This window comes from Echeneis naucrates, chromosome 22, assembly GCF_900963305.1.
Source record: "Echeneis naucrates chromosome 22, fEcheNa1.1, whole genome shotgun sequence".
Taxonomy (NCBI): domain Eukaryota; kingdom Metazoa; phylum Chordata; class Actinopteri; order Carangiformes; family Echeneidae; genus Echeneis; species Echeneis naucrates.
The window spans coordinates 18456661-18481762 of NC_042532.1; the positions used below are offsets into that span (position 1 = coordinate 18456661).

A 25102-nucleotide genomic window follows, 5' to 3' on the forward strand; every position below is an offset into this window, starting at 1 on the left:
GTAAGTAAATATCTGCACCCATAATAACTTCACTGCAGATGTGAAGTCTGCAGGAAAAATGCTGCAAAGTGAGAAAACACAACCAAAGACAGGAAACAGAAAGGTTGCAGGGTTAACAGCAGATTTCTGGAAATCTGACTCATGGGATCGGCATGTTTACAGAACAGAAAACAAAACAAACTTAATTTTGAATTATTTCCCAACGACACTGCACTTCAGTAACCTGCATATAACCTGCATAAAACGAATCTGCAGTACTTTCACATTTCGATATTTGATTGTGTTTCATTGTGTTATCTCACTGCAGTTCACTCAGTCTACAAATGTAGATCATTTCCTTAGTTAATAATTGTCTCTGGTGTCGATGATAAGGTAAAAAGTGAATTAATCTTGTTTATTTTCCACCTAGAGCAAATTTTAAAACGAGGTTAGATCAATATCAGAATAAGCTTAATTTAAAAGTACTCTCCAAGAAAAAGTAATAATTAATCATTACAGTACTTTTTAAATGCTATATTACAGTTACTGGCTTGTCCTCACATATACATTTATATGTTAATAGAATTTTGAATATTTAACTGCTTCTTTAAATGTTCTAACAGTGCAGCATTATTCCATTGCAGACATATTGGAAGCTTTTGATGTGAAATATTACATTTCACAACTATGTGGATGGAAAAAACAACAAAATGTCTTAACTTTAATAGTTTGATACCAAAAAGCAGATTTTACTGTTTCTGGTTGCTTGTAAGAATCATGTTTTTCTATTTTGCCTCTTAAACATCATTGCTAAGACATTTCTGACCATTTTTATTGGATTTTAATTCTTTCTTTTTTCCTTGATGCTGTCAATGTTATTATTTCAACCATATAGCTTATTATAAGCATTTTTTATTTGTTTTACTCTTATCATCCTCGGTTTATTGCTTGAAAATAATAAGTAAGTCATACCATAGTCTTAAATCTCTGATTAATGTCTGATATTTATCAATATGCTTTATAAATAAACTCACTTTCACACAGTTTCATCCTTTTTTTCCTCGCACATTTGTTCGTCGTAGTATTTCCGACGGTCCGTGAAGGCAGCCTGGAACCTTTGACCAACCAGCGTTGGAGAATCATCTGATTTCGGTCACATGACCCTGTTAATGTGCGCTAGCCGCCTAGCATAACAGGTCAACAGATAACAGTAACCCCGGGCGTAAATAAACCGCAGTGGCAGCGTTAAGACATGAGTAAGTAACTTTGTTCAACCCGCGATCATCTCTAACAACCGTACACGTGTGTGTCTGTCCGTTAATTTATTTGAGTAACGCAAAGTCTCAGCTAGGAACATGTCAGCACCCGTGTAGCTAATGCTAATGCTAACTTCACATTAGGTAACGGTCAGAGCTGAAGCTTTAAAGCGTTTAGGAAGAAATGTTTGACAAAAACAAAACTCAGACAAACTCTTGAAAGGCGTTTCTGACTTAGAACTGCTTTTTTTGTTCCGTGTCTGTTTGTGTGTTCCACTTAAAGGCACAGATATAAATAAATTGTGTAACACTTGTAAATATGCACATTCCTGGTTATCCTGCTTCTGAATGACGTTCTTTAAACAAACAGGTTTAAGAGATTTAAGGACAAACGGCTGTCACTTGTCAGATTATTACCTTGTTTTGTATCAAAAAGAAAATGAGAAAAGATCATGATTTTAGAGGAGAAACTAAGGGTCGGGGCTTCATTTTATTTTGTGAGGTGCCATGATGTGGATCTTGATGTTTCATTTTCACAATTGTTTGAGTAATCATGTGCACAAGACATTATTTCATTTAAAAGATTTTGGAAACCGCCAATCACCATATTCAGTTTCTTGCATTACATAATTCATGTCTCTGTTTCAGGTAGGAACAGCTCAGGGGGCTGTGTGTTAGTGATGGTCCCTCTCCAGTTGTGACCGCTGACCTGGGGAGTGTCGCGGTTAGAAGGGGCCATGTATCCGTTCGGCCATGAAGCCGAGACTTCACTTCAGGACCTCTTTGAGTATTTCAAGAGGTGCCTGCAGCATGGAGAGTGGGAGCTGGCCAGTGCCTGTGTGCCACAGCTGGTCAACTCCACAGTTTCAGAAAACCTTCGAGACATTATCAAAGCTATAGTCTGCCATCCTTACAGGTTAAAGTGAGTCATGCTGCTTTTAGCACAAGATGTGAGCCGTTATGTGAACCAGTACATTTGTGATGCACATTTAATGATTGTTTGGTATTTAATAGATGGGAAACAGTGGGCAGTCCCCACAAGCTGGCTTGGTTTTGGCTGCAGGTTTTGGAGAAATGGACAGAAGAAAAGGTAACGCCATGAAGTGCACTTTATTGTACTCATTTGACACTGACATATTGTAACAGCACCTTTTCTTTTTGCCCTACTCTTGCAGATTTCTCCTGACATCAGGAGAGAATTGGAGTTCCTCCTGCTCCTGGAGGAACTGGAGTCAGAGGGGATGACAGAGTCTGTTCTCAAGGTTACTGTCAGTCAAGCAAACCCACCGTTGTAGAAACCAATTCATATTTTGTTCCACAATTAACAAGAGGTTTAAAGTCATCCTTTAACCTATGGGAACAACAGCAACCACACAGATCAATGATTAATGTCATCTTTTCCGTTTTATTGCATGGTGTGACTGTCTTGTTAGTGGATTGAATACATGACTGAGATAAATTACCTTTCTGCAGGAGTTGCACTGTGCCTTCTTGGATCAGCCCAACCAGAAGGATGCAGGAGGTTCAAAGACAACAGATGCTGCTGTTCAGTCTTGTCTCCAAACCTTATTGGAGAAGAAGCAGCCCAGACTGGCCCAGTCTTTCACACATTTCTTACAGGTAGAGTAAATATATTGATATCAAGTTTTCTTAATCAGTTGTTTGGCTGCTCCTTGTTTAAGCTCTACAAGCTCCATATATTTTCTTTTCCCCTGTCCTGCAGGACCAGTCATCCACAAAGGTCCACACTCTGCAGCACACATTTATCCAGTACCTGATGAAGAAACTGGGAAAGCCAGAAAGAAAGTTGGAGAAAGTGGAGGAATGGGTTGAGGAGATATATTCAATGTTGGCTGTGATGCCATGGAGCTCTCATAGAGGCAGTGGTCAGTTTGAGGCGCTGTGTGAGGCGCTCTGGGCAGCCAGAGACGGACCCCTTAAAGAGGAGAGGATCTTGAGCTCGCTGCTCCGCCCTCAGTGCGATGCTCTTGTCTCTGCATACTGCTCTACGGCTCTGAGGCTTCAGAGGGATCATCTGCTGAGGAGCTCACCTGACACACAAGGTAGTCTTAATTCCTTAATTCTCTTTGGATCATCAAAATGCACATATATTTGAATTATAATTGTATTTGTATGTGATGTGGATAGATTCATCAATTTCCAGGTTAATCAGCAGTTTGCTCCTTTAAATCGGTTCTTCTTCTCAGCTGTTTTAATGATCAAAACTAAAAATAATGAGAGATATATAAAATGAGTCCACCTTCTTTACTCAGTGTTGGTAGAGAAACGCTTTCATCACTGCTTTCATCACCGCTTTCATTCCTATTTTATTCACAGTTCTGCTTCTGTGGTTTAAATCTGTGGCACTTTTTCCTGATTGTCATGGAAATATGCATGTGACATTTTGCTTTGTCAGTGTCTGCACAGACTTTGTTCCATTTTCCTCCAAGTGCCATTTTTAGATTGTATTTGCTCATACTGGGGCAACACATTTTTGATTGATTATTCAGTCTATATATATCAAGGAAGAAGTTTAGAGTCTTATGCAATGTCCATAATGTAAGTCAAGTGGCTTTCATCCTGTCTATTGTAAAACAATATATTTCTCTCCCTTTTTATTTTTTTTGTATGAATTCTCTTACTCATTTGTCCATATTTAAACTATAAAATTTAGTATTCCCTTTAAAATAATACTGCAGATCTTTGTCTGTTCATAGTGGACCTCCCTGAAGCAGAGAAACTGGCTCTCAGTTTATGCTGCCACAAGGATCGTCCATCCATTTGGAAGACTATCTATTTTGAGTGCCTTAGTAGTGGGAAGCACTTCCTGGAGCAGGTCTTGGTAAGTGTACTAGTACCATGTATCAATAATTACTGTAAGGAAATGTTTCAGGTGTGATGAGTGTGTTTCCAACAGCTTTCAAATTTAGTAGTTAAGCGCAGACAGTCCTGTGTTGGTGGTTTTCTAATTCCACATTCTGTTTATCACAAGACTTCAATAGTGAATTAAAGTTGTCTTGCACTCGCATGTGATGAAATTCAATAATGTAATTGGATTGGTTTCTTCCTGTAGGTGACTGCACTGGACCTAATTAAACACGAGGACTTCTCTCAGCTGAAGGACTTACTGCAGCTGGAGTTCCAGCCCTTGTCTCGTCTGGTGCTGCTGCTGGGATGGACTCAGTGTCGCAGTCTGAGCTCAGCTCAAACTCTGCTCCGTGTCCTTCACAGAGAGCAGGTCAGACCATAAATCAGAAATCCAGCTGTCCACACATCAGCACACACCTAACTGTTTCAGTGTAATTAAGTGAGAATGCAGATTCATATTTTTATTATTTAATTGTGGTAAGTGGATCCTGCTGTTCATTATCATTTTAGGCATCAGCCAGCGACTCTGTTCTGCAGGAGTTTGCCAATCTTTTGTCCTCTCAGCTCGGAGTACTTGAATGGTGTAAAAACAACAATCCGTAAGCATCTTTTCTTATTACTGACATTAATTGACATTCATTTCTTCTCACACATTATTATCTGTCTTGTTTCATTCTGTGCAGAGATATTTCCACAGAGTCCCTGCTGACACAGCTTCACACGCTGGACAATCATTCAGCTCTCTCTATTCTGCATTCTCTGACTCCTTTGCCCCAGTATGAGGAGCGCAGGATACTGGACCTGCTGCAGCAACTGCCAAATTCTCCAGGAGCAGGTTAACGTCATCCATGTTTGTCCGTTGGAATCAGAAATTCTTGCCAGAAAAATAGGGTACTTGATGTTCTTTTTGTTTTTCTTGCAGAGTACCCAGAGGCCGTCGGTCCTTTCATCCCCGGTGTACAGAGGAACATAGTTTTGTTTCAGGGGTTCTGTGCCATGAAATATGCCATCTATGCTCTCTGTGTAAATGCACATAAATACTCTAATTGCACAGAGTGTGAGTCCATGCAGCAACAACAACTGCAGCCCACTGATGCAGGTACAGACCAGAATCAAGTCTCATCTTCTTCTGAAGGTAAGGATGCTGTTTGTCTGTTCTGCGGTGAAGTTTTAGTTTGATGAAAGCTGATAGAAAAGTTTCCTGTCGGCTGATTTTAGCTGATCATAATCTTGCTTGCAGAAAAGATGACACTGCTGTAATTGCGTTGAGAATTTTCATACTCAGTTTGTTTTTCCTCTGTTCAAACATAGTAGTGCACAAACAAACTGAAAAAATATACCATATTACTGACTCTAGAACAGGGCAATCTTTTTAAGGGTTTTCATAATAACGTTTCCACTTTTTTCCCTTCATTATATCCTGACTTTGTTCTTCTCTTTCAGGTTACCATTTGCAGTTCCAGCACTACCTGTCAGAGTGCCAGCTCTATCTGGAGGCTGTGCCGGCCATGTTCCGCCTGGAGCTCCTGGAGAACATCTTCTCCCTGCTCTTTTTGTCCACTGCTGACTTTGCACAGCACATTCAAAAAGATGCAAATTCAAGTCTGAACACAGAGAATGTCTGCAAGGACTTTTTAAATTTAGAATTAGAGGCAAAAGCAAAAGCTGATGAGAGTGACAGCAGAAAAGAGCAACTGTGTGCCAGTTCACCAACAGCATCCCACCGTAGCCACCTGGACCTGGGGCACTTCATCCAGGGCTGCAGGGGTTTTGTGGTCGATGTGAGAGCCATAGAGGGTGTCCTGAAACTGTTGAAAGAAGGATTGGAGGGCATGTGTGTGGTGGGTCAGCAGGAGGGCCAGGAGGCGGGAAGAGCGCTCCCTCGAGAGGCCGAGGTGGCGGAGAGCCTTGGCTGCTCTGTGACAGCTGAGACATTTGGGGCTCGCCTGCAAAGGCTGTCCAAACGCACTGCGGAGGCTCAATGGAGGCTGCAGATCATCACCAGCAACCAGCGCAATGCAAGTGGTGAGCTGGACAAGCTTTTTGAGTTACCTTACTTCTTGCAAGCCATAAAGGAAAGCGCAAACATTTGACTGGAGATCGTCTTCGTGTCCTACCTAGCTCAGATGTCTTGGTTCCTTTGTAGGCTCAGACAGTCCACTCCCGTTGTCAGCCGTTGGCTGCTCCACCACTGCTTTGGGACGCAGCAAGAGTTCAAGCCTGAGGAGGAGGAGACGAACAGGGAGACATAGTACAGAGAGGCAAACCTCCACAGAGAAACTCAAAAGAGAAATCAGCACGAGTTTATCAGGTGAGCGACATATCTACCTGTGAAAGTCTCATTTAATTACTTTTCACTCTACAGCCATGCAATTGAAATTTGTCCTTTTTCAGATGGAGGGACAGAAGCAGGTTGCGTGGAATTGGATGTTTGTCCATGCGGAGGTCCCCACAGCTGGTTGGTCCCTGCCATGTTGTCCCCTCCAGAGTCTCTGCTCATGTCCTGCATCCGCAGAGGGAACTTCATGGAGGCGCACCAGGTCTGTTTGGCAAACACAACCCGAAAAATCAGCTTGTTTGTTTCTTTATTTATTTACCACTTAAATAATTAAATGTTCTGTGAATAACTTTTTATATTCTAACATTTATTTTTTAATATGAGTATGTGAAATGTCTTTAACTCAGTGCTGTGTGTGTCTGCTGCTCTGCAGGTATGCCTGGTGTTTGATCTGGGATCTTCTGCCTGCTGTGGAGAGCTGGTGTTCATGGAGCGTTATAAAGAAGTCCTGGTGGAGTTGGGGAAGGTGGAGCAAAAGATGGAGAGCCAGTCTATGTCTTCATCATCTTCGTCCTCTGAGGGCTTGGGGTTGACGGCTGCATCAGGCACAGCGAGGGCTCGGCTGGGCAGCAGTGGGCGCTCGACGCTGCAGGCCATTGGCAGTGCTGCTGCTGCAGGTAATTATTATTTATATATATATATATATATATATATATATATATATATATATATATATATATATATATATATATATATATATATATATATAATTCTCACTTAATGACTGCCTGTAATGTGATGTGTGATTAAATGAGTTTTATTTATTTATTAGTAAGATTTATTATATATTCTTATAATATTATATTTTTATATTTTCTAACATTAAAGTGAAATATACCATCCATGGCAGATAACGTGTGTGTTTCCCTGCAGGTGTGGCGTTCTACTCCATCTCAGACTTGGCGGACCGTCTCCTCAGCACCCCTGCTCACCCAATGCCCTCACTGGAGGAGGGCTACTGGCTGAGCTGCTGCTCCACTGACCCTTCTGGCCTTGTTTACACGCTGCTGGAAGAGCTCAGCCCGGCAGCTATGGCTGCCTTTGACCTGGCCTGCTGCCACTGTCAGCTTTGGAAGACGTCCCGACAGCTGCTGGACACAGCAGAGCGCCGGCTCATCAGCAGCCTGGAAGCCCAAGGTGTGGAGACTGGAGTTTAGGGTCAGGTGATGGCTACAGCACAAAAGGAGTTTCATTTTAATGTTTGTTGTTTCTCTGTGGGAGTAGGAGTTGAACCTAAGGTTCCTCATTCTGAGGGGATCTGTGGATTTCCCATGGTGTTACAAACAATCAACAAGATCCTCAATCACTCTGCTACGAATAAGGGCTCAGTCAAAACAGGTGAGTGCAAATGCAAATTCATAATATATTTATAGAAATTATGGATTAAGATTATTGTGCTGGACAAACGGTGAAAATGGCTGATCAAATAAACACTGCTCAGTGCAAAATTGTGCCAGATATTTAATATGAAGAATGATCTGAATACACTGAATACTTTATAGAGACTGTCGGGGAAGAGCAAGTATCTGCCAGCCCATTTGGTTGCTGCATTCAAGAAGTGCTCCTGTGCTGTCACCCAACACTGAGCGAGGAGTCCATCACTGCCCGGCTCGGGCTGGCTCAGCGTTTGGAGACCACTCTGCACACTTTGAGCACTGCTACAGGTAGTCACAGCAACAATGGCTTTATGGGCTGCATTCATTTAGTCTCTTTCTCTGTTCTGGCTGTCACATTTAAATGCCATTGAGGTCTGCTTTTTGTTAGATGCAATACGATGAACATGTTTGTTTCACCTCCTGGCAGACGGCAATGTGAGCAGCCCTCTCATGGCGCTCCTGGTTGAACAGGCCAATCTGAAACAGTCAGAGTTAGACGCTCATCCTGTGCGCTCCAGCATGAAACAGCTGCTTCGTTCTTTGGACCAGCTCTGCCCCTTTGAGCCTGGCGGAGACCTAGCCACACCAGATTATGTGCGGAGTTTCCTCGACTATGTCAACACGTTAGCATCTGTGCTGGTGCGCAGTCTTGGATCTGAAGGTAAAATGATTAGTCAATGAGAAGAGATTACATGTCTTACTGAAAGGGAAACAATTTTATAAAAAGGAGCATCTTTTTAAATTATTTTTGGGAGTGGAAAACTATAACAAGCCTTAACAGTTTAGCGCTTATTAAAAGTTCTTCACTGTCTCAGTTATAACATTTCGGCACTCACCTTCCCAACCTACACTATCTTGTAATTAGCTCATGTTTTATACAAAACTACAGTGCAGCCATTTTATCTAGACTGTGACGCTTTCTTCTCATACCCGTTCTGACTTGCATCTCTTGCTGTTTCTTATAGACCAGAGCAGTGAAGTGAAGCTCGGGAATCCACTGCTGGTTCTTCTTCAAACCCCATTTCAGCTTCTTTCTCATCTGCTCTTTGACAGACAGGTGTCTCCTGACAGGTATACACATTAGGTTTACCACATTCATATAAGCCTTTAGCAAAGTTAAGTGAAATTTGAATTCTTCTTCAAATGGGGAGCTGTTGCACTGCAGACATTTCACCAGTTGCGGAGTAGTTCACCTACTTCATGTGCTATTTTGTCTCCAGAGTGCTGTCGTTGCTAAAGGAGGAGGGTCTGCGGCTGAGTGTCCAGCAGGTGATCATTCAGCGATGCTGTGAGACTTTGCCTCTTTGGTTGTCATGTCCAGGTGCTGACAGAGACACCGATCAGGCCAGAAAAGGTGATGGGGTGTTCAGTGTTGCCAGTTTGTCTGTCCTGCTCCAACAACATGCTCAGGAGCACATGCCAACTCTTGGAATCACTGAGCCTCAGTCCGATTTGAGCTCTGAGTCTGAGGCCTCAGCTGAAGACCAATCTGCTACACCCACCAACCTCTCCACCTCACCACCCTCTCATTCATCTACCGCCTCCTCATCTTCCTCAAATTCTTTTCTGCTGACACCATCGGCCCTTTCTTTCCTGAAGTCTCGCTCCCCATTACTGGCCACGCTGGTGTGTCTGAGTGCATGTAAAGGAGAACCTGCCCGGACACAGTCCTCTGGATGGTCGGGGTATTTCCGCAGTGGACGTAAAGAGGTCATCCTGGATAGTGAGCAGATTTCTCGTGAAGCTGACAGCCTCCTCAAAGAGTTTCCTGTTTTGTGGTCTTACCTCCACACCATGGCTGACCCAGTGTTGGGCGCTCCGATAAGTGAGGGAGAAGAAGGCTCTGCTGGACTTGGATCTGTGATTTGTGGAAAACCTCTTGTCACCCTCCTGCTTTCTGGACCACAGGAAGACATTGCCCAGGCTGTGGCCGCAGAGGCCTTTCAGGATGCTCTCTGTTCCAGAGACATTGGCCGAGCTCTCAGGCTGCTGGAGCTATACGGACAAGGCTGCATCCAGGAGGGGGTGCTGAGAGACCAGCTGCTTGCCTGTGCTGCATTACAGGGTAGGAATCACTAAGGTCCACTTTCTTTCAAGCAAATGCCAGGTAACTGTATCACAGCAGGAGTTTTCAGTGTAACAGATGTTTGTTTTTAATTGGATTGTCTGTGTTCAGAAGGAGGTGAAGGTACAGGTCAACTTTTCCGAGTCCAGGATGCGAACCTGCGAGCCCGCGTTGCCCTCCAGGCTCTGGAGCGATGGCCTCTGTCGGCCTGCCTGGAGCTGCTCGAGTTCTGCCTTAATGACCCGGACACAATGTCCTCACTGAGAAAAGACTTGGAGCTCAAGAAGAAAGAACTGGACATCTATCACTGGGTAATTCCCAGACCTGAACTGGAACACATTTCATTAATCCCACAGAAAATGCTGTAAATTGCGTCACAGTTATTCCCTGACATTTTTGTCATGTCTAATACATCATGCCTTTGATTGGTACGCTTATACTGCAAGTGTTTGTTCCTGCTTCTGTTGCCGCAGATGTTGAATTTACAGCCTCCGTTGCCATGGGCAACTTGGCAGGAGCTGCGGGCTGAGTCCAAAACTAACTCTGAGTCCATGCTGTCCATGATGGTGGAGGCCAAAGTAGGTGGAGCAGAAACTACTGCAGATGAACATGAATTGCCTGTAAAGTGGGAAAAAAACAAAACTTGCACATTATTTATTTATTTATAAATTTATCTATCTTTTTTTGCAGGAGTTTGCTCTTTGTGCACAGTGGGTGGAACTTTATCCTGTATCTGACCAGCTGAGACTGAAGCTAAAGACTGAGCATTTGCTTCATCTGCTGGAGAAGGGACAGACAGATGAGGCTTTCCAGGTCTGGACCACTTTACCTCTACTTTATCTATCATATAAAGTCATGAAGTCACTAATCTGATCTAACCTTGGCCTTTTCTACTGACAGTAAACACATTAAATTAATTATTCAGGGTCGAAAAACTGACACAAGCGAATATCATCTTCTGACAACTTCCTAAAATATGCTCTTAAAAACAGCACTTCCTAATAAATAGGTGCACTCTATAATTAAAACCTTTACCCTTAAGGAACTTTTAACAATGATTGTTTTAGATGTTGTTTGTCATTTTTATATTTTAATTCTTTTATATTTTTTAAAGAAAAAAAAAACAGACATTCTTTCATGTTAATTGCACATCACATATATATGCTACAAAGATACAAGCAAACTCGCATATAGAGGCCGACAGTACATGATAGATAATGTATGCATGCATATCCATTCATACATTTGTCGGGGTGGACAAATTGCCTGCCTTTGGGCTCACAACAGTTTCTCTGAATTTATTTTTCCTTCTTCCTTGTTTCCTTTTTTTATTTCTTTAGTTACTCGAGGGTCTCTCTGATTTCGTGGCTGGCTTGGATATTTGTGAACGTGCTCTGGACCGCTGTCCTGGACTGGCCGCCTGCCACTTCCTGTCTGACTACCTCACCCTCCATTTTCAGAGGCAGGTCTCTCCAGCACGTCGACGCCACATCCACGCTCTCCATCTGGGCTCTAAGGTTTGTGAATATGAAGATATACATTAGTAGAACTGTCCTGTCAAAGGAGAAGAAATTACATTAGGCATATATATAGACATATTACTTCTGTTACTTCTGTAAACTCATTTACATGTCTATGAACTGAGTCTTTTATCTTTTCAGTTCCGACAAACTTGTTCCAGGCATGTTTATAAAGTAATTATCAGCTTTGGGAAATTGGTATTTGACATGGTTTTCCACAAAAAAAGTTCAAGTAGCGTATTAAAGAGAAACAAGATGTTATAGCGAGTTCCCTTGTGTCAAAGCCATCTTTACAGAGAGTTATTTCTTTTCAACTGCTGGAGAAATTTGAGTAAATTAACTAATTTGGTCCAAGTATGAATACTTGAGTACTACCAGTTTTCACCGGATCAGAAAGGGATGTGTGTTTAGTGGTTTAAACTGTATGATATTAGTGGTTCTTAGGTTTGTTATGAATGCACCCGATTTAGCTGAACACTTTCAAAGCCTCCCACTTCAGTTTTGGCTGAATTGCATCATGCAGGGAACGTTTCCTCCCTCCAGGTGTTGCTGACTCTGCCCCCAGCTGCCAGGCAGGACTATTTCCCCCTGCTGTCTGAGCCTCTGCTGATGCTGGAGCAGCTTCTGATGAACCTGAAAGTGGACTGGGCAGGCTTGGTAGTGCAAACCCTTCGGAGTCTCCTGGTTGGTCAGGAGGCCGGCTTTGGTGCCCAGGACATCGATAAGCTTCTAGCAGACTACGCCTGCAAGGCCCTCGACTTCTCTTGTGCCCCCAGAGAGAGGTCTAGATCTGGTCAGTGAACAGCACTCAGTGGCTGGGCAATCTGGAAACTCAGGATAAAATATGAGCTTATGCAACAGGAAATATCAGGCTTAAATATTGCCAAGCTCACATTGTAACCCAGATACATTTTATTTACAGACTCTGTAATCAGCCTTCAGGATGTGCTGATGCAGTGTCCTGCCCAAGACAACGCCTCCCTGTCATCCAGTCGAATTGAATCTCCAACGACTTCTGCAAGTGAGCATTTGACACCGATAGAACCACAACATATGTTCTTCTATGTTCTCATTCATAATCTGGTTTTCATCTATATGGTGTGATATCAGTGTGTTAGCTGGAGTGTCTGGTTAACAATGTTTTCCCTAATGTGTGTGAAAATACAGACAGCACGCCAACACACACCTCCTCCTCAAACAGCACGGAGAAGGAGAGGGACCGGAGCTCAGCAGGGAGAAAGCGCCGCTCGTCTCCTAAGTTTCAGCCTCCGGACCAGCCCCCAGCCCGTAAAGACTGGGTCCCTGACACCAGACAGCATGTGTGCATGGTCTGCCAGCGCGAGAGGTTTACCATGGTGAGTGGGTGAAGCAGGGTCAGACTCACTGGTGTTTAATGAATGAACGGGAAGAACTCTTCAGATTATGTGTGAAGTATTTTGTTCTAACTGAACAGTATGAACACACAATGTTTTTCTAACTTTAGTTTTCATCCTTTAGTTCAACAGACGACATCATTGTCGGAGATGTGGCCGTCTGGTTTGTCACGCATGTTCTGAGCGTAAGATGCCTCTGGAGGGATGCCCAGGAGATGAAGTCAGAGTCTGTGATCAGTGTTACGACTACTTTCACCCAGAGTAAGATCCTCATTTGATTACAACAATAAAAGGATTATTTCAAAGGCACAGGAATTTATGGTATTCCTTAAAAAGTGAGCAGTTTGACTGTTTTAGTGTTTTGACACAAAATGAGGACATTGCTTCAGATTTCTAAAGCGTGTTTTTTTTCCTCCGTGTCCATTTGCAGTTCGGATGATGAGCTGGAACCAGCGGAAGGTAAATAATATTAAAAAAGTTGATGCTTCTGCTTTCATCTGAACTTGTGGGTGTTATATTACAGAAGACCTTTCATTTTTCACAGACACGTTCTTTTTTTCTTTTTTTTTTTTTGTGCAGTGGCTGGTAGCCCTGTGGTGACGAAGGAAGTTTTAGATGGGATGCTGCACCTGCCTGAAGTGGTGCATCGACACATTCAACTCAGCCCAAACCCTGCAGAGAGCCAGATGCAGCGGAGCGAGTTCTACTATGAACAGGTCTGGATATGAGCATTTATTATTGCACCAGATGATGTGATTGACCTGAATATTTCAAACATCCTTACCAGCTGACACCTCACTGGTATTCAGATGTTCTCCTGTAGAACCAGCTCTGTAAACACAATAATATTAACAATGTTCTCCAGGCTCCCAGTGCCTACCTCTGCGTGGCCATTTTGTCCCTGCACAGTGATCAAACCACCTGTGGGCACCAGCTCATAGTCCACTGCCGCTCTCTATCATGTAAGCTGACCAACCCGGAGGTGGACGCCTGCCTCCTCACTGACATCATGCGGCAGCTGCTCTTCAGTGCCAAGCTGATGTTTGTCAAAGTTGGCCGCAGCCAAGATCTCGCCTTGTGTGACAGGTGAGATGTAACTGCAGGTGATTGTGATGTGAACAGTTTGTAACTTTTCTAAGGACAGTGAGAATTTTTCTGACTGTGTGAGAGTGAGGCAAACGAGATGCACCGCAGAGGGATATGCATGCGATGTGATTTATGGGTGTTAGTCATCTTAGCAATTACGGGCATTTTTCTCTGACTGTTATCTTCCTGCTCTTTCGTTGTTTTGCTTCCTTGTGTCCACAGTTACATCAGTAAAGTAGACGTGCTTAAGATTCTAGTGACAGCCAATTACAAATATATTCCTTCTCTGGATGACATCCTGGAGACGTCAGCTGTCACGCGTCTCCGTAACCAGCTGCTTGAGGCAGAGCACTACCAGCTAGCAGTGGAGGTGAGGCACACAGCTTTTTTTATTTTATGACACTTCCTTGGTTCGCACCATGTCCCAAACAAGGCAATCCAAATGACCGCAATTTCTTATTATTTCAGGGCGGTAAAGTATCTGAAACTGCAATCACTGTGCAGAAATCCTCAATTTGGCTCTCATTGTCTCTGTTTGTTAGGTGTCTACCAAGAGCGGCCTAGATCCTGGTGGCGTTTGGCAAGCCTGGGGGATGGCCTCTCTGAAGGCACGAAACCTTTCTGTGGCGAGGGAGAAGTTTTCTCGCTGTCTGAAGGCGCCAATGGACCGGAACCAGCTCAACCAGGGTCCTCTGCTGCTGCAGGAGATTGTCCAGCACCTGGAGACCACCATACAGCCCACTCTGACTAAAGTAGGAAGACACTCTCGTTGTTGTGTTACCCTGCATTACTTCGACCTCAGCAGCTGTTTTCCCCCTCCACTGTAGCCCAGAGAGGGGGAAAATTTGTTCCTACTGTGTAATGATCGTCCTAATTAAGAACAGTAATTCATCCTGCATGAACTCTCACTTGATGTACTTAAAATGTCCAGCAACAAAATCATCCATGAATGCAAGTGTAAAAAAAAAAAACTACAACAATGAATGCACACTGATCGTTTGTCAGCTTATGATTTTGCAGCAATTTAGCTTTGTTGTTACATATAGTAGAGGAGTAAAGGGGCAATAATACTTCAACCCCCAGCTCCTGGTATACGACACCTGAGGAATCTCACTCATATCAGTGTGTGTGTGGGGGCGGGGGTGGTCTTGGCTTCAACACACTGACAGGATGCTTGTGGGTTATGTGTGATGGCCTGGTGTTATGTGCTAGTTTCCAGTTAAGGAGCTTTGCTAAGCTTGTGTGTGTTTTTCAGAGACCTGTGTTTGTGTTTCTGTGACAGCTGTTCTATCCGACCTTATCATACTATGATTGGAATGCAGGCACCGCTACTTTAACCTTTTATGTAGTGCAATTTTAAATTAGGTTGAATTACATATACACATCTGTTCATGTTAGTGTCAATCCTTCGGTGAGGACATCTTGGCATCCCTGCGGGAGCTGGAGGAAGCTCTGAGCGACGCAGGCCCTGTGGAGCGGCCGGAAGCACAAACACAGAGCAGCATCCTCCAGCAGGAGTGTCTGTATTACCTGAATACATACGGTACTCACCTGGCACTGATCAGCTTCTACATGCGTCACGACTGTGTGACTGAGGCGCTGAAATACTTGCTCAACAAGGTGAGTCTTTGTAAGGAAGAAAACAACTGATGGCAGAAGCTTTATGACTTGATGTGAGGATGTGAGGGTACTCAAACTGTGTACATTTGTGTTTGAATATTAAAGGGATTTAATTTGACCTGGTTCATTTTAAACTGGGAAAGCATTTGCACTGTGCTCCTCCAAAGAGGAAGCTGTGGGTGACTGAATCTGTCTGCGCCTTTCTCTTTCTGCATTATAATCTGAAAATTGTCGTGTGTTCCATTGCCTCTATTTCCTCCATTTCCTCCCATTTCTTTTTTTGACTGATGATTTTCTGCTTCATCGTGCCCCAGGACTGCCCCGAGGAGGTGTTTCTCGAGGGCATGTTGCAGCCCAGTCTGGAGCGGGGGCGTCTTGGGACGCTGCAGGGCATACTAGAAAAACTGGACCCTGGCCTGGAAACATGTAGCCGCTACCTCATCGCCTCCTGCCAGTTCCTGCAGCGGCGGGGATACTTTCACACTCTCTACCAACTCCAGCAGTTCATGATGGTTCGAGGCTTTTCATGGTTTTCGTCATCTCCTTCCTTGTTTGTTAGATGTTTTTTCATCCCGGAACGAGGAAGGAAGAAAGCAGCTAAATGTCCCGACTTGATCATAGAGCAGTGTCTGAGTCCTGAAGCGTCAACACATCAGAGTTAAAACAAGTGCCCCAAAGAGATTAAAGACAGGAAAATGAATTTACATTTTTAGTAGGCTTATGATTGTAAAACGTTCTTTACCTGGACAGGACCATGTACGTGCAGCTATGACCTGTATCAGGTTCTTCACACATGGAGCCAGTTCATACCTACAGCTGGGAGAACAGCAGGTATGTGTCTTTGTTTTAAATTATGCTGTTGGCAAACCTTTAAAAATGTCCTTTACCTGCTCCTGAATTTGTCCTCGGCTTCGTGCAGCGCTGGCTGGTCAGAGCTAAAGAGCACCTGAAGACGTACCTGCAGGAGCAGCAGGGTCGGGGCCCTGCGAGGAGGAAATCTCAGGTCAACACAATGAGGAAGATGATGTCCTCCAGTGACGTGTCCAGGTAATTTCCTGTTCCCGTTTGTCTTATTTTATCGACACCCGTCATCATTTCTTCGGCCCTACCTCATGTAACTCTGCTCACTCGTGTTTATAAGGCACATGAACACCATTGAGCTCCAGCTGGAGGTCACCCGCTTCCTCCACCGTTGTGAGACTGCTGCCTCCTCTAAGTCCCCACAGACCACTACACCTTCCTCCAAGTCCCCTGGAGCCAGTCCACCACCTACACTGTTTGGGGGCAGTCCCATGAAGGTGGAGGTCGCCTGTAAGGTGAGTTTCAATTGTGTGTAACTTAATTTTCATGCAACATCCGACGAGCCCCTTAAGATGCATTAAGTTTATTCCAGTGTCCCATTTTAGAGAAGTTTAATTCAAAATATTAATGATTGTTAATAGAAGAGATGTTGCCTGAATGGAACAGGGAAATATTAGTTTTTTTTTATAGCTACATTTTAAGGTTGGAATTTTTTTTTCTAACTGTTTGTAATTATAACTGTTCAAAAATGAACATTGTTGAATATATTAAAGTTGTACATACTAAAAATACTTGTATACAAATAATGTGTATTTTTAAATAGCTTTTGGTGACAGTGTTTGGCTACATGATGGGAATTGAATTAAATCCAATAATAAACACCTTTGCAGGTCATGCTCGGTGGAAAAAACATAGAAGAGGGGTTTGGCATTGCTTACAGAGTGATACAGGTATGTTCATTTCTCAGGATTACTGTTTGAGATGTCCTTGACAGGCGTGTTGATTCAGACACAATGGACATGCTTTTATCATTGTACGACTCTTCCAGCCCAGTTTTTGTTTCCCCCCCAAAGTTATCAGTTCACTGATAACCAGGACACTTTTTTCTTATCCATCAACGACAAACAAAATCACCAGAAGTAACCGTTATGTCCATTCACTGATAACTTTGGCAGCATGGCATCAACAAAAACTTTACACAGTAATGAGCTCAATTCAAGTGAAGTCGGTTAAACTTTAATCGTATTTTAGTTAATTACATAAATCACAGATTTGCATCAAAAGCAAAAAATATACGTTTATTATGGATTTCTTCCCGCCTCAGGACTTTCAGCTGGAGGCCCAGGCAGTCTACACCCGTGCTGGCCAGAGGCTCGTCAGACAGAGGCAGTATGGAGCTGTACGACAGCTGCTCAAATGTGTCGGTGAATCAGGCACTGCCACCAGGAACGACTGTGACACCCTCATCCTCAGCTGTGTCTCTGTGGCAGATAAGGCCCCTGCTGATGTGAGCTTGATAAAAATAAGAAATTGAGCGTATTATGATAACAAAGAACGGCCGTGACTTGGCTTCATGTTGTCTGTTTGGGTCACAAAAACTTCTGTTGTCCTTCATCTGATTCAGGCAAAGGAGCTGGAAAGTCTCATTCTGGAAACCAAGAGCGCAGAAACCAAGGTAGAATGAAACTGTCTGCATCTTGTTTTGTTCTCCTTCATCCTACACTATCCTGTCCTATCGCTTGGTTTTCTGCTGATCTGCTTATTTTCAGTTGTCATCATCCATCGTCTCTAAAGTTGAATTACTGTAAGTCTCATCACATCCTCTCTGCAGATCAAAGCTTACCTGCTGTGCAGTAAGCTGAGGCCAGCGTACCTGCTCGCAGTCAAGCTGGAGCCGAGCCGGGCGGGCCCGTTGGTCCAGGACGTCCTTCAGGCCGCTGAGGTAGCGCAGGACTCAGTGATGCAGAATATCTGCCGTCAGTGGCTCTCTGAACATCACAACAAACCCGCCCAGCAGCGCCAGGGCCGAACCAGCGCCAGGTAATAGCTCTGTCACCACAGCAAGGGATTGCTGAGAACACTCAAGACGAACAACCGGAGCCGCAAAAGAGAGGACCCAGGGTTTCTAATGTAACAAACACTTTTCAAAATGTGGGTGGTGAGTGAGCTTTCAGATCAACGCAACAACCACAGTTTTCCAAACTTCAGCTCAAGATGAGCGAACATCTTCTGGCACTACCCTCCTATAGCATCTCCAGTTTTACATTGTGACGCGTGCCTTCGTTACCCAGAAACCCGACTGTTAACAGATCAGTCAGAGACTTGGCTGTATTCTACTAATGCTGGCTGATATAACCTTTAAGCTGCTCGCCTCAAACACAGATTAAATCGGCCTCGTGTCACTAAAGGTTGTGTCCTTACACCTTCAGGAGCTTGATACAGTTCTTGGTCGGTTTTAAAAGAGCTCCAGTCACTTTAATTCTGATTTCCCTGTTTGAAACCCGCTCATCACTGATACCTGCTGTGGTCAGAGGTGAAACAGATGAAATATCTCTTTGACCCAGCAAGGACAATGAAGTGTTTAGATAACATCTAGAAACCCTGGTGATCGCTCTCTCTCTTCATTCGTGCCCACTTGCTATCTTTAAATCTAACAAATCACCACCGTGCTTTGATTCCTTTCTGGAATGCTCCCCTGTTATCCGCGCAGTATTTGAGGGGAACAATGTTGCTCTGCTGGAGTGACACCTCTTACATAACAGAACTGCTAAGTGCAGTGAAACACATACTGTCCGAGTTACACAATATGTCCAACAGTAACTCAGTGTTTGACTCCTACCTCAACCCAAAGGGAAAATATCTTGAACTGACTGGAAAGCCTCTGAAGAATGTATTATGTTTAGACCTTTTTGTTGTTGTTTTTTATGTCACTGTTGTGTTTGGAAGGTTTTTATTCATCTGTCAAAAAAAATGCTTCAACCTGAAGAAACTTTTTCTTGTTCCTGATCAGTTTACCTGCTTTATATTGTGTAGCAAACTTTCTGGCCAGCACGCGGCATAAAAGGGGAAATTAACATAAAAGTAATTGAAACATTTAAGGGCATTGAAGATGTTAAGGGTTTTATTTTATACACAAGATGTTAAAGTTGGATGCTGAAAGGGACCCGCTTTTATACATCAGGTTTAAATCATCATACTGAAAATCAGCTAGTCACTGGTTTTATCTGGATGATTAGTTTGTGTCTTTTTTCCCTCTGAGGTTTGGGCAATGATTACTCAGTGTAATTAATTTCAATCATGCTTTTGCTTTGTGCTCATGCAAGAATCAACCCACAATGATTCATAATGATTAACTCACTCAGTCAATTAATGTTTCCACAAAAAAAACCAAAACAAAAACAGGGATTTGCCTGTGGCCCCCTGTATGTTCCCTGATACAAACCTACAGAACAACAGTTCTGATATGACACCATAAAAGTATCTTTTAATTCACTCTCATGACAGTCACCTGTGTTGCTGAAGCTGCCTTGTCAGGAATGTGTATTTCAGGGTACTGTGCTCTTACTCTGGTCACATGGTCAAAAGTTAGGTCCTTCTTTAGAGGAGACACTGTGTCGTCCCTTTGCCTTGCTTCCCTCTGCTGCACTAGTCTGACTGAGACTGACGTGTTCCTGTGACAGTGAGAGCTGACTGGAAAGAGCTGATTGAAGAAGTCAGTTTGAGATGCACGCGTACGACATTCTTGCACTCTAATCCTAATTTGGATTGTTCCCACATCACTGCCGCACTTTATATTAGTGATTTAAAAGAATGAAAAGTTAAATATGTAATACAGTTACTGCTCTGATGACGCAGAGACTAATCATGTCAAATATAATTGATTTTGCCATCTCTTGTGTTATAAAATGACAATAAAATAATTAATTTAACGCTGCTTGGTTTTCTGGGGGGGGAACAATGCAAAAACCTGCAAGAAAATGAATTATTTCCCAAAATGCGCATCTTTTCATCGTTTTTTCTTGTGAGCAACACAATGATCACAATTTTGTTTTGATAACATCTTCTCTGTCTTTGCTGACAGCATTTAATTTAAGTGCTTTTGGAGGAATGATGAAACTAATTTTTATAGTAACATTTCTGTTTATTTACACCAAATGTAAACATTCAACTCTTAACATGAATGTAAGTGTCGTAAAAGGCATGTTTGACTTGTATAAAACAATGTAAACTCTTGGAAACATTGCTTGTGAATGCTGAGAAGGAAACTGAGGAGGGCGGTTCTTTTAAAAACTCAAAACTGTAGTTCCTCCAGGAATGTGCAGTTTTTGGAAATGCAAATGTCAAAAAAAAAAAAAAAAAATCAGCATAATTAGCAGTAATATGATTGTAACTCTGACTTGTTTAAAATAGAAAACAAAATGTTCTTCAAACCTCTATGTTCTACAGTTATCAGAAAAAACATTTATGCAATTCAGGCAATGAATGTGGCTCAGACTGACGTTGATCTTAGTTTACTAAATTCTTTTTTTTTATATATATATGTATATATATATTCAACCTAGAAACACTGTAAGAAACCCTGCAATAGTTTAGAAAGGCTGGCACAAAAGTCAAGCAGTTTAGCTGCAAAATTCGGGAGAACTGAAAAGATGTCGTTGGATAAAGATGCTGGTCTTTTACCCTGGCTCGACCCTTCAGTGTCCTACAGCATTACTATACATACAAGTAGATTTTTTGCCTAAACTGTAGTCACGTTGCGTCACAAAAATAGGTCAAAAAGTCATTTGTGGTTACATGTTAATACAGCCCATCCAGTTTGTATTGTGTAGCTGTTGTTGAGCGTCGAAATACCCAAGTTGTTATAATGTAATTACTGCATTATTTCACAAAAAAGCAACTTCACATTGTTGTACCTCTTACATAATTAATTTGACAGCTGAGTAGGTAGCAATCATTCAAAGTACAGAACATCAAACCCATAAAGAAAAAAAATGCAAGAATGATAAGGACTCCTTAGAGAACTGAGATAGATGATGGTTCAAAGTCCAATCAGTCCCACTCGATCCCCAGAAGCTCACAGCTGACGTCCCACAGTCTCCTCGCCGTCTCCGCACTCCTTCCCTGTGGGGCTACAAAGGCGGGGGCGCAGTCACTGCAACGACAGTCACACAAGAGCTTCACTTTCATTTCTCGTTGACCTTGTGCATGATAACAAATTTTAGTATCACCCTTTATTTTATGGCAACACTTTTCAAAGGACAGATCAGGACAGGAACAACCAGCTGAAAATTGATATTTGCCCAGTTGCTTTATGACCAATTACAAGAACAAATCTAATAATGCTGAGTCTAACCTTGGAGTTATGAGTGTGAGCGTTTGAGCGTGGTGCCGTTACCTGAAGTGTTTCCCAGAGACGGAGTGCAGCTCCTCTGCTACAGCGCAGTAGATGCTGGTCTGTGCTCCTTCCCGTGGCGTTTTTACGAACATGGAGAAGACGGTCATGAATATTGTCATGAGAGTCGAGTGTCTGGTCAGGTCGGAGTTCACCGTCCCCGGATGGACTGAGTTCACCGTCACATTGGTATCTGTGAGGTCACAGAGGGGGATACGATGAGTTTCTCATCTGTAGAGTTGTGCTGTTAGAATTTGTCTAAAGTTTAACTCAACTATAGTCCCATGGTGCAGAATATATGTATCCACACGGGCACATCCTCAGGTGAAGCTGATGTTTTTGACAATCCAAAAAGAAAGAAGCTTCTATGGACTGCATGTTTAAAATAATTAGGGGACCAACAAGGTCTATATTTTGTTTTTATCTCCTTCTCTTTCATGGACAAAGCCCAACTAATCCTCTCTCTTTTTTTACTACTCTGTTTATCATAGCAGAGTTGGTCATCTGTCCGTTCTCACGTTTTGTTTATATAAATGTGTGTTTGTATACCTTTGAGTCTGCGGGCCAACTCCCTGACAAAGAGCACATTTGCCAGTTTGCTTTGGCAGTATGCTAATCCGCTGTTGTAGCTGCCCTGGCTGTGAAGGTCGTGGAAACGCACCCAGCCGAAGTTGTGACCCAGAGAGGAGACTACGATGATTCGGGCCGGGGCGCTGCGTTTCAGCAGCCCGATGAGGAGCGAAGTCAACAGGAAGTGACCTGCAGGAGGTGAGACACATACTGTATGCAGAGCAGCGTTGATCCTGATTGTGTATGTGACCAAAATACAATCAGATCATCTCAGGGACCAGTACTGGCGAGATTTATACAGTTTACAAATCTCAATTTATCTTCATAATGTGTACGTAACGTTTTAACTGATTGAACTGAAATTATTTAAAGGGGCATTTGTTTATAAACAGTCTCTTAAGGTTGAATGATTGTCGCGCATCATCACCTTTAAAAGACAATGCAGACCTTTAAAAAAAAAAAAAGTCAGGATCCATCAGCTTTATGATTCATAATGAGAATTCACATCTTTGGGTTGAATCAGTTCACGTGTGAAGTCTCACCCAAGTGATTGACTCCTATGTGCATCTCAAAGCCATCGACGGTTTTTGTGTAGGGGCACATCATCACCCCGGCGTTGTTGATGAGGATGTGAAGATGGTTGACCTCTGAGGAAGAAAAAAAAAAAAACCCATAAACACAGCTGGTGTTAAATAACACTCTGGAGCTTCTGTGGTCTTACCTCTCAGGAATTTCTGTGCGAAGGCACGTATGGAGCAGGTGTCTGCTAAATCCAGCTCTCGGACCTCCACCTCTGCTTTCGGGCACGCGGTTCGTATGCTGGCTGCAGCCTCCTCGCCCTTTTCCACATCCCGGCACGCCATAATCACCCGAGCTCCTGTCATGTGAATGAAGCCACTGTAAGCTAAATTATGAACTAAACAGAAGCAGCACTACTCAATCTTGAATCACATTTTATGCCACTCCGATATTTAACTCCTTTTTATAACCTGGCTGCTTCAGCCAATACATCTTCAACTCTTATAGCTTATAAAAAGATATTTCGATGAACTTCACGCATTTTCCTGGTATTTAATCACAGAAAATGCTTTCATGTGAACTTTAATATGTGTTAAATATATTTTATTTCAAATTGCACCCAATGCTTCATTTTTAGTAGACTGTCTAATCTACAACGAGGAACCCAGCATCATTAGAGAGTTGGGACTGGCCATGAAGACATAGTTTCCTCATAACATTTTATTTTAATTAGCAAATGTCCCCACTGAGGTAGACTAATAAAGCATGATCTAATCTTAATTTGGTTCAAATACATTTTTCAAGAAAATATTTCTTTCAAGACATTTAAAACTGTAATTTTATGGGTATCAAAAACAAATTCTTCACATCTCGACTTTAATCACAGCTTCTTCTTGTATCATGTGGGCCTCACTCTGTATTAAATATGAAGATAAACCTGAACAGTGACCTCTGATTGCCAAATCCCGCGCAGTCTCCTTCCCAATCCCGGTGTTGGCCCCGGTGATGAGGACTGTCTTCCCGTCCAGACGGGCTGTGGAGGAGCACACTCCTCCTGCTGCATATTTTCTGCTGGCACACAATCAGCACTCATTAATATTTTATAATAATAATAATAATAATGTTTCAGCAGACCAGCCCAGGAGATCTCTTCTTCCAGGGAGTCCTGATCAAGACAGCATACCAAAGTGTTTACTGTCATGTGTACAGAAAAGAAACACGTTTCTCTGCACGGTGACTGCCAGGCTAAAATAAAAAAGAGGACAGTCTGTAGAGTCCCTGTCAGACCCGTCCTGGTCCAGCGGCTCCGTGATTCAGAGAAACACCTGCTGGGCCTCCGGTCGTACGACCCACGCCACACAGAGGGCCCGCCCCGGAACCAATGGCTCTGCTGGAGTAATGCATACAAATAAACCTCCTCCCCCGCTCAGGCTGCTGATAGGCCGGATCAGCCCCCCCCCCCCCTCCATCCCTCCATCCCTGAGCAAACACTCCCACAGCTCATCCGTGTGTCAGATTGATTTCCTGCTCAGAAAAACCAATCAACGTCATTCACAATCAAAATAATAATAATAATAATAATAATAATAATAATAGATTAAAAAGCAAACAAACAAATAAACCATCATTTAACTGTAATGACAAAAACGCGCCTGATTGGAGCAACCACATCGCTCCTATGTGCTGCTTTGTCGGCCAACAACCGGATTTGTGTCTGAAAGCGGGCCGACTTCTTACCGTATGTGAGGCGCCAATAAAAGGAGCAGCAGCGTCAGCAGCCCGAAGCCGGCCGTGATCAGGAGCAGCATTGTGCGGCGGATGTGCGCCTTTCTGCCGCTGCTGTGTGCAGAACAGCTGATGTCAGAGCCGACCGAACGGAACCATGGGATTGTAGTTTTTAACAGCGTTTACGTCACACTGTGCCGAAGTTATGTGGCAAAAGATTTTTTTTATGTTTCATTTGGGTTCGAAAAATTAATCACAAAACAATCAGTCAACTCAGTCAACTCAGGTTATTATTTTTATATTATTATTATTATTATTATTATTATTATTATTATACAATATTATTATTGTATTATAATTGATGTATACATGTATAATTCTTGTTTTTGCTCATACATTTTGATGTATGAGAAAAAACAAAAATTAATATATATTTTTAGAATTTAAATATGCAAAATTGTTACAAAACAGATTATCAGTGAAATTAATTTAAACAAAACCTGTTGTGTTATTTAAAGCTCGCGGTATTAACGAGTTCTTAACACCTATCACCACATGAATTATTTTAAAAAATGATCCAAACTGCAGTTTTTCGTTTGCTTTAGAACTACATT

General features: G+C 42.8%; 2 protein-coding genes across 4 annotated transcripts; one reads left to right on the top strand and one right to left on the bottom strand.

Moving 5' to 3' along the window:
- The first annotated feature begins 1126 nt into the window (after positions 1-1126).
- On the top strand, positions 1127-20691 carry zfyve26 (zinc finger, FYVE domain containing 26). 2 transcript variants are annotated; one of them, XM_029493365.1, is made up of 43 exons: positions 1127-1235; positions 1884-2157; positions 2250-2325; positions 2411-2497; positions 2709-2855; positions 2959-3298; positions 3953-4077; positions 4309-4473; positions 4614-4702; positions 4787-4938; positions 5026-5238; positions 5547-6128; positions 6250-6414; positions 6498-6643; positions 6815-7058; positions 7315-7578; positions 7666-7779; positions 7944-8105; positions 8245-8478; positions 8783-8888; positions 9038-9882; positions 9994-10193; positions 10356-10460; positions 10573-10695; positions 11223-11399; positions 11946-12195; positions 12325-12423; positions 12570-12757; positions 12900-13036; positions 13206-13234; positions 13355-13491; positions 13641-13861; positions 14084-14231; positions 14404-14613; positions 15260-15481; positions 15796-15993; positions 16232-16312; positions 16401-16528; positions 16623-16797; positions 17173-17232; positions 17607-17789; positions 17907-17957; positions 18114-20691. In XM_029493365.1, the coding sequence occupies exons 2-43, from the start codon at positions 1973-1975 to the stop codon at positions 18324-18326; spliced, it is 7776 nt and encodes a 2591-aa protein (XP_029349225.1). In that variant the 5' UTR covers positions 1127-1235; positions 1884-1972; the 3' UTR covers positions 18327-20691. The 2 variants fall into 2 exon arrangements, with proteins under 2 accessions (XP_029349225.1, XP_029349226.1); XM_029493366.1 differs by having other exon boundaries at positions 9997-10193.
- Positions 20407-24597, bottom strand: rdh12 (retinol dehydrogenase 12). 2 transcript variants are annotated; one of them, XM_029493412.1, is made up of 7 exons: positions 24501-24574; positions 23713-23834; positions 22966-23121; positions 22787-22891; positions 22224-22433; positions 21678-21867; positions 20407-21434 (listed from the first exon to the last, which is right to left on the bottom strand). In XM_029493412.1, exons 1-7 carry the CDS (start codon positions 24569-24571, stop codon positions 21332-21334), a joined length of 957 nt encoding a protein of 318 aa, XP_029349272.1. In that variant the 5' UTR covers positions 24572-24574; the 3' UTR covers positions 20407-21331. The 2 variants fall into 2 exon arrangements, with proteins under 2 accessions (XP_029349272.1, XP_029349273.1); XM_029493413.1 differs by having other exon boundaries at positions 21306-21434; positions 23713-23831; positions 24501-24597.
- Positions 24598-25102: the final 505 nt, after the last annotated feature.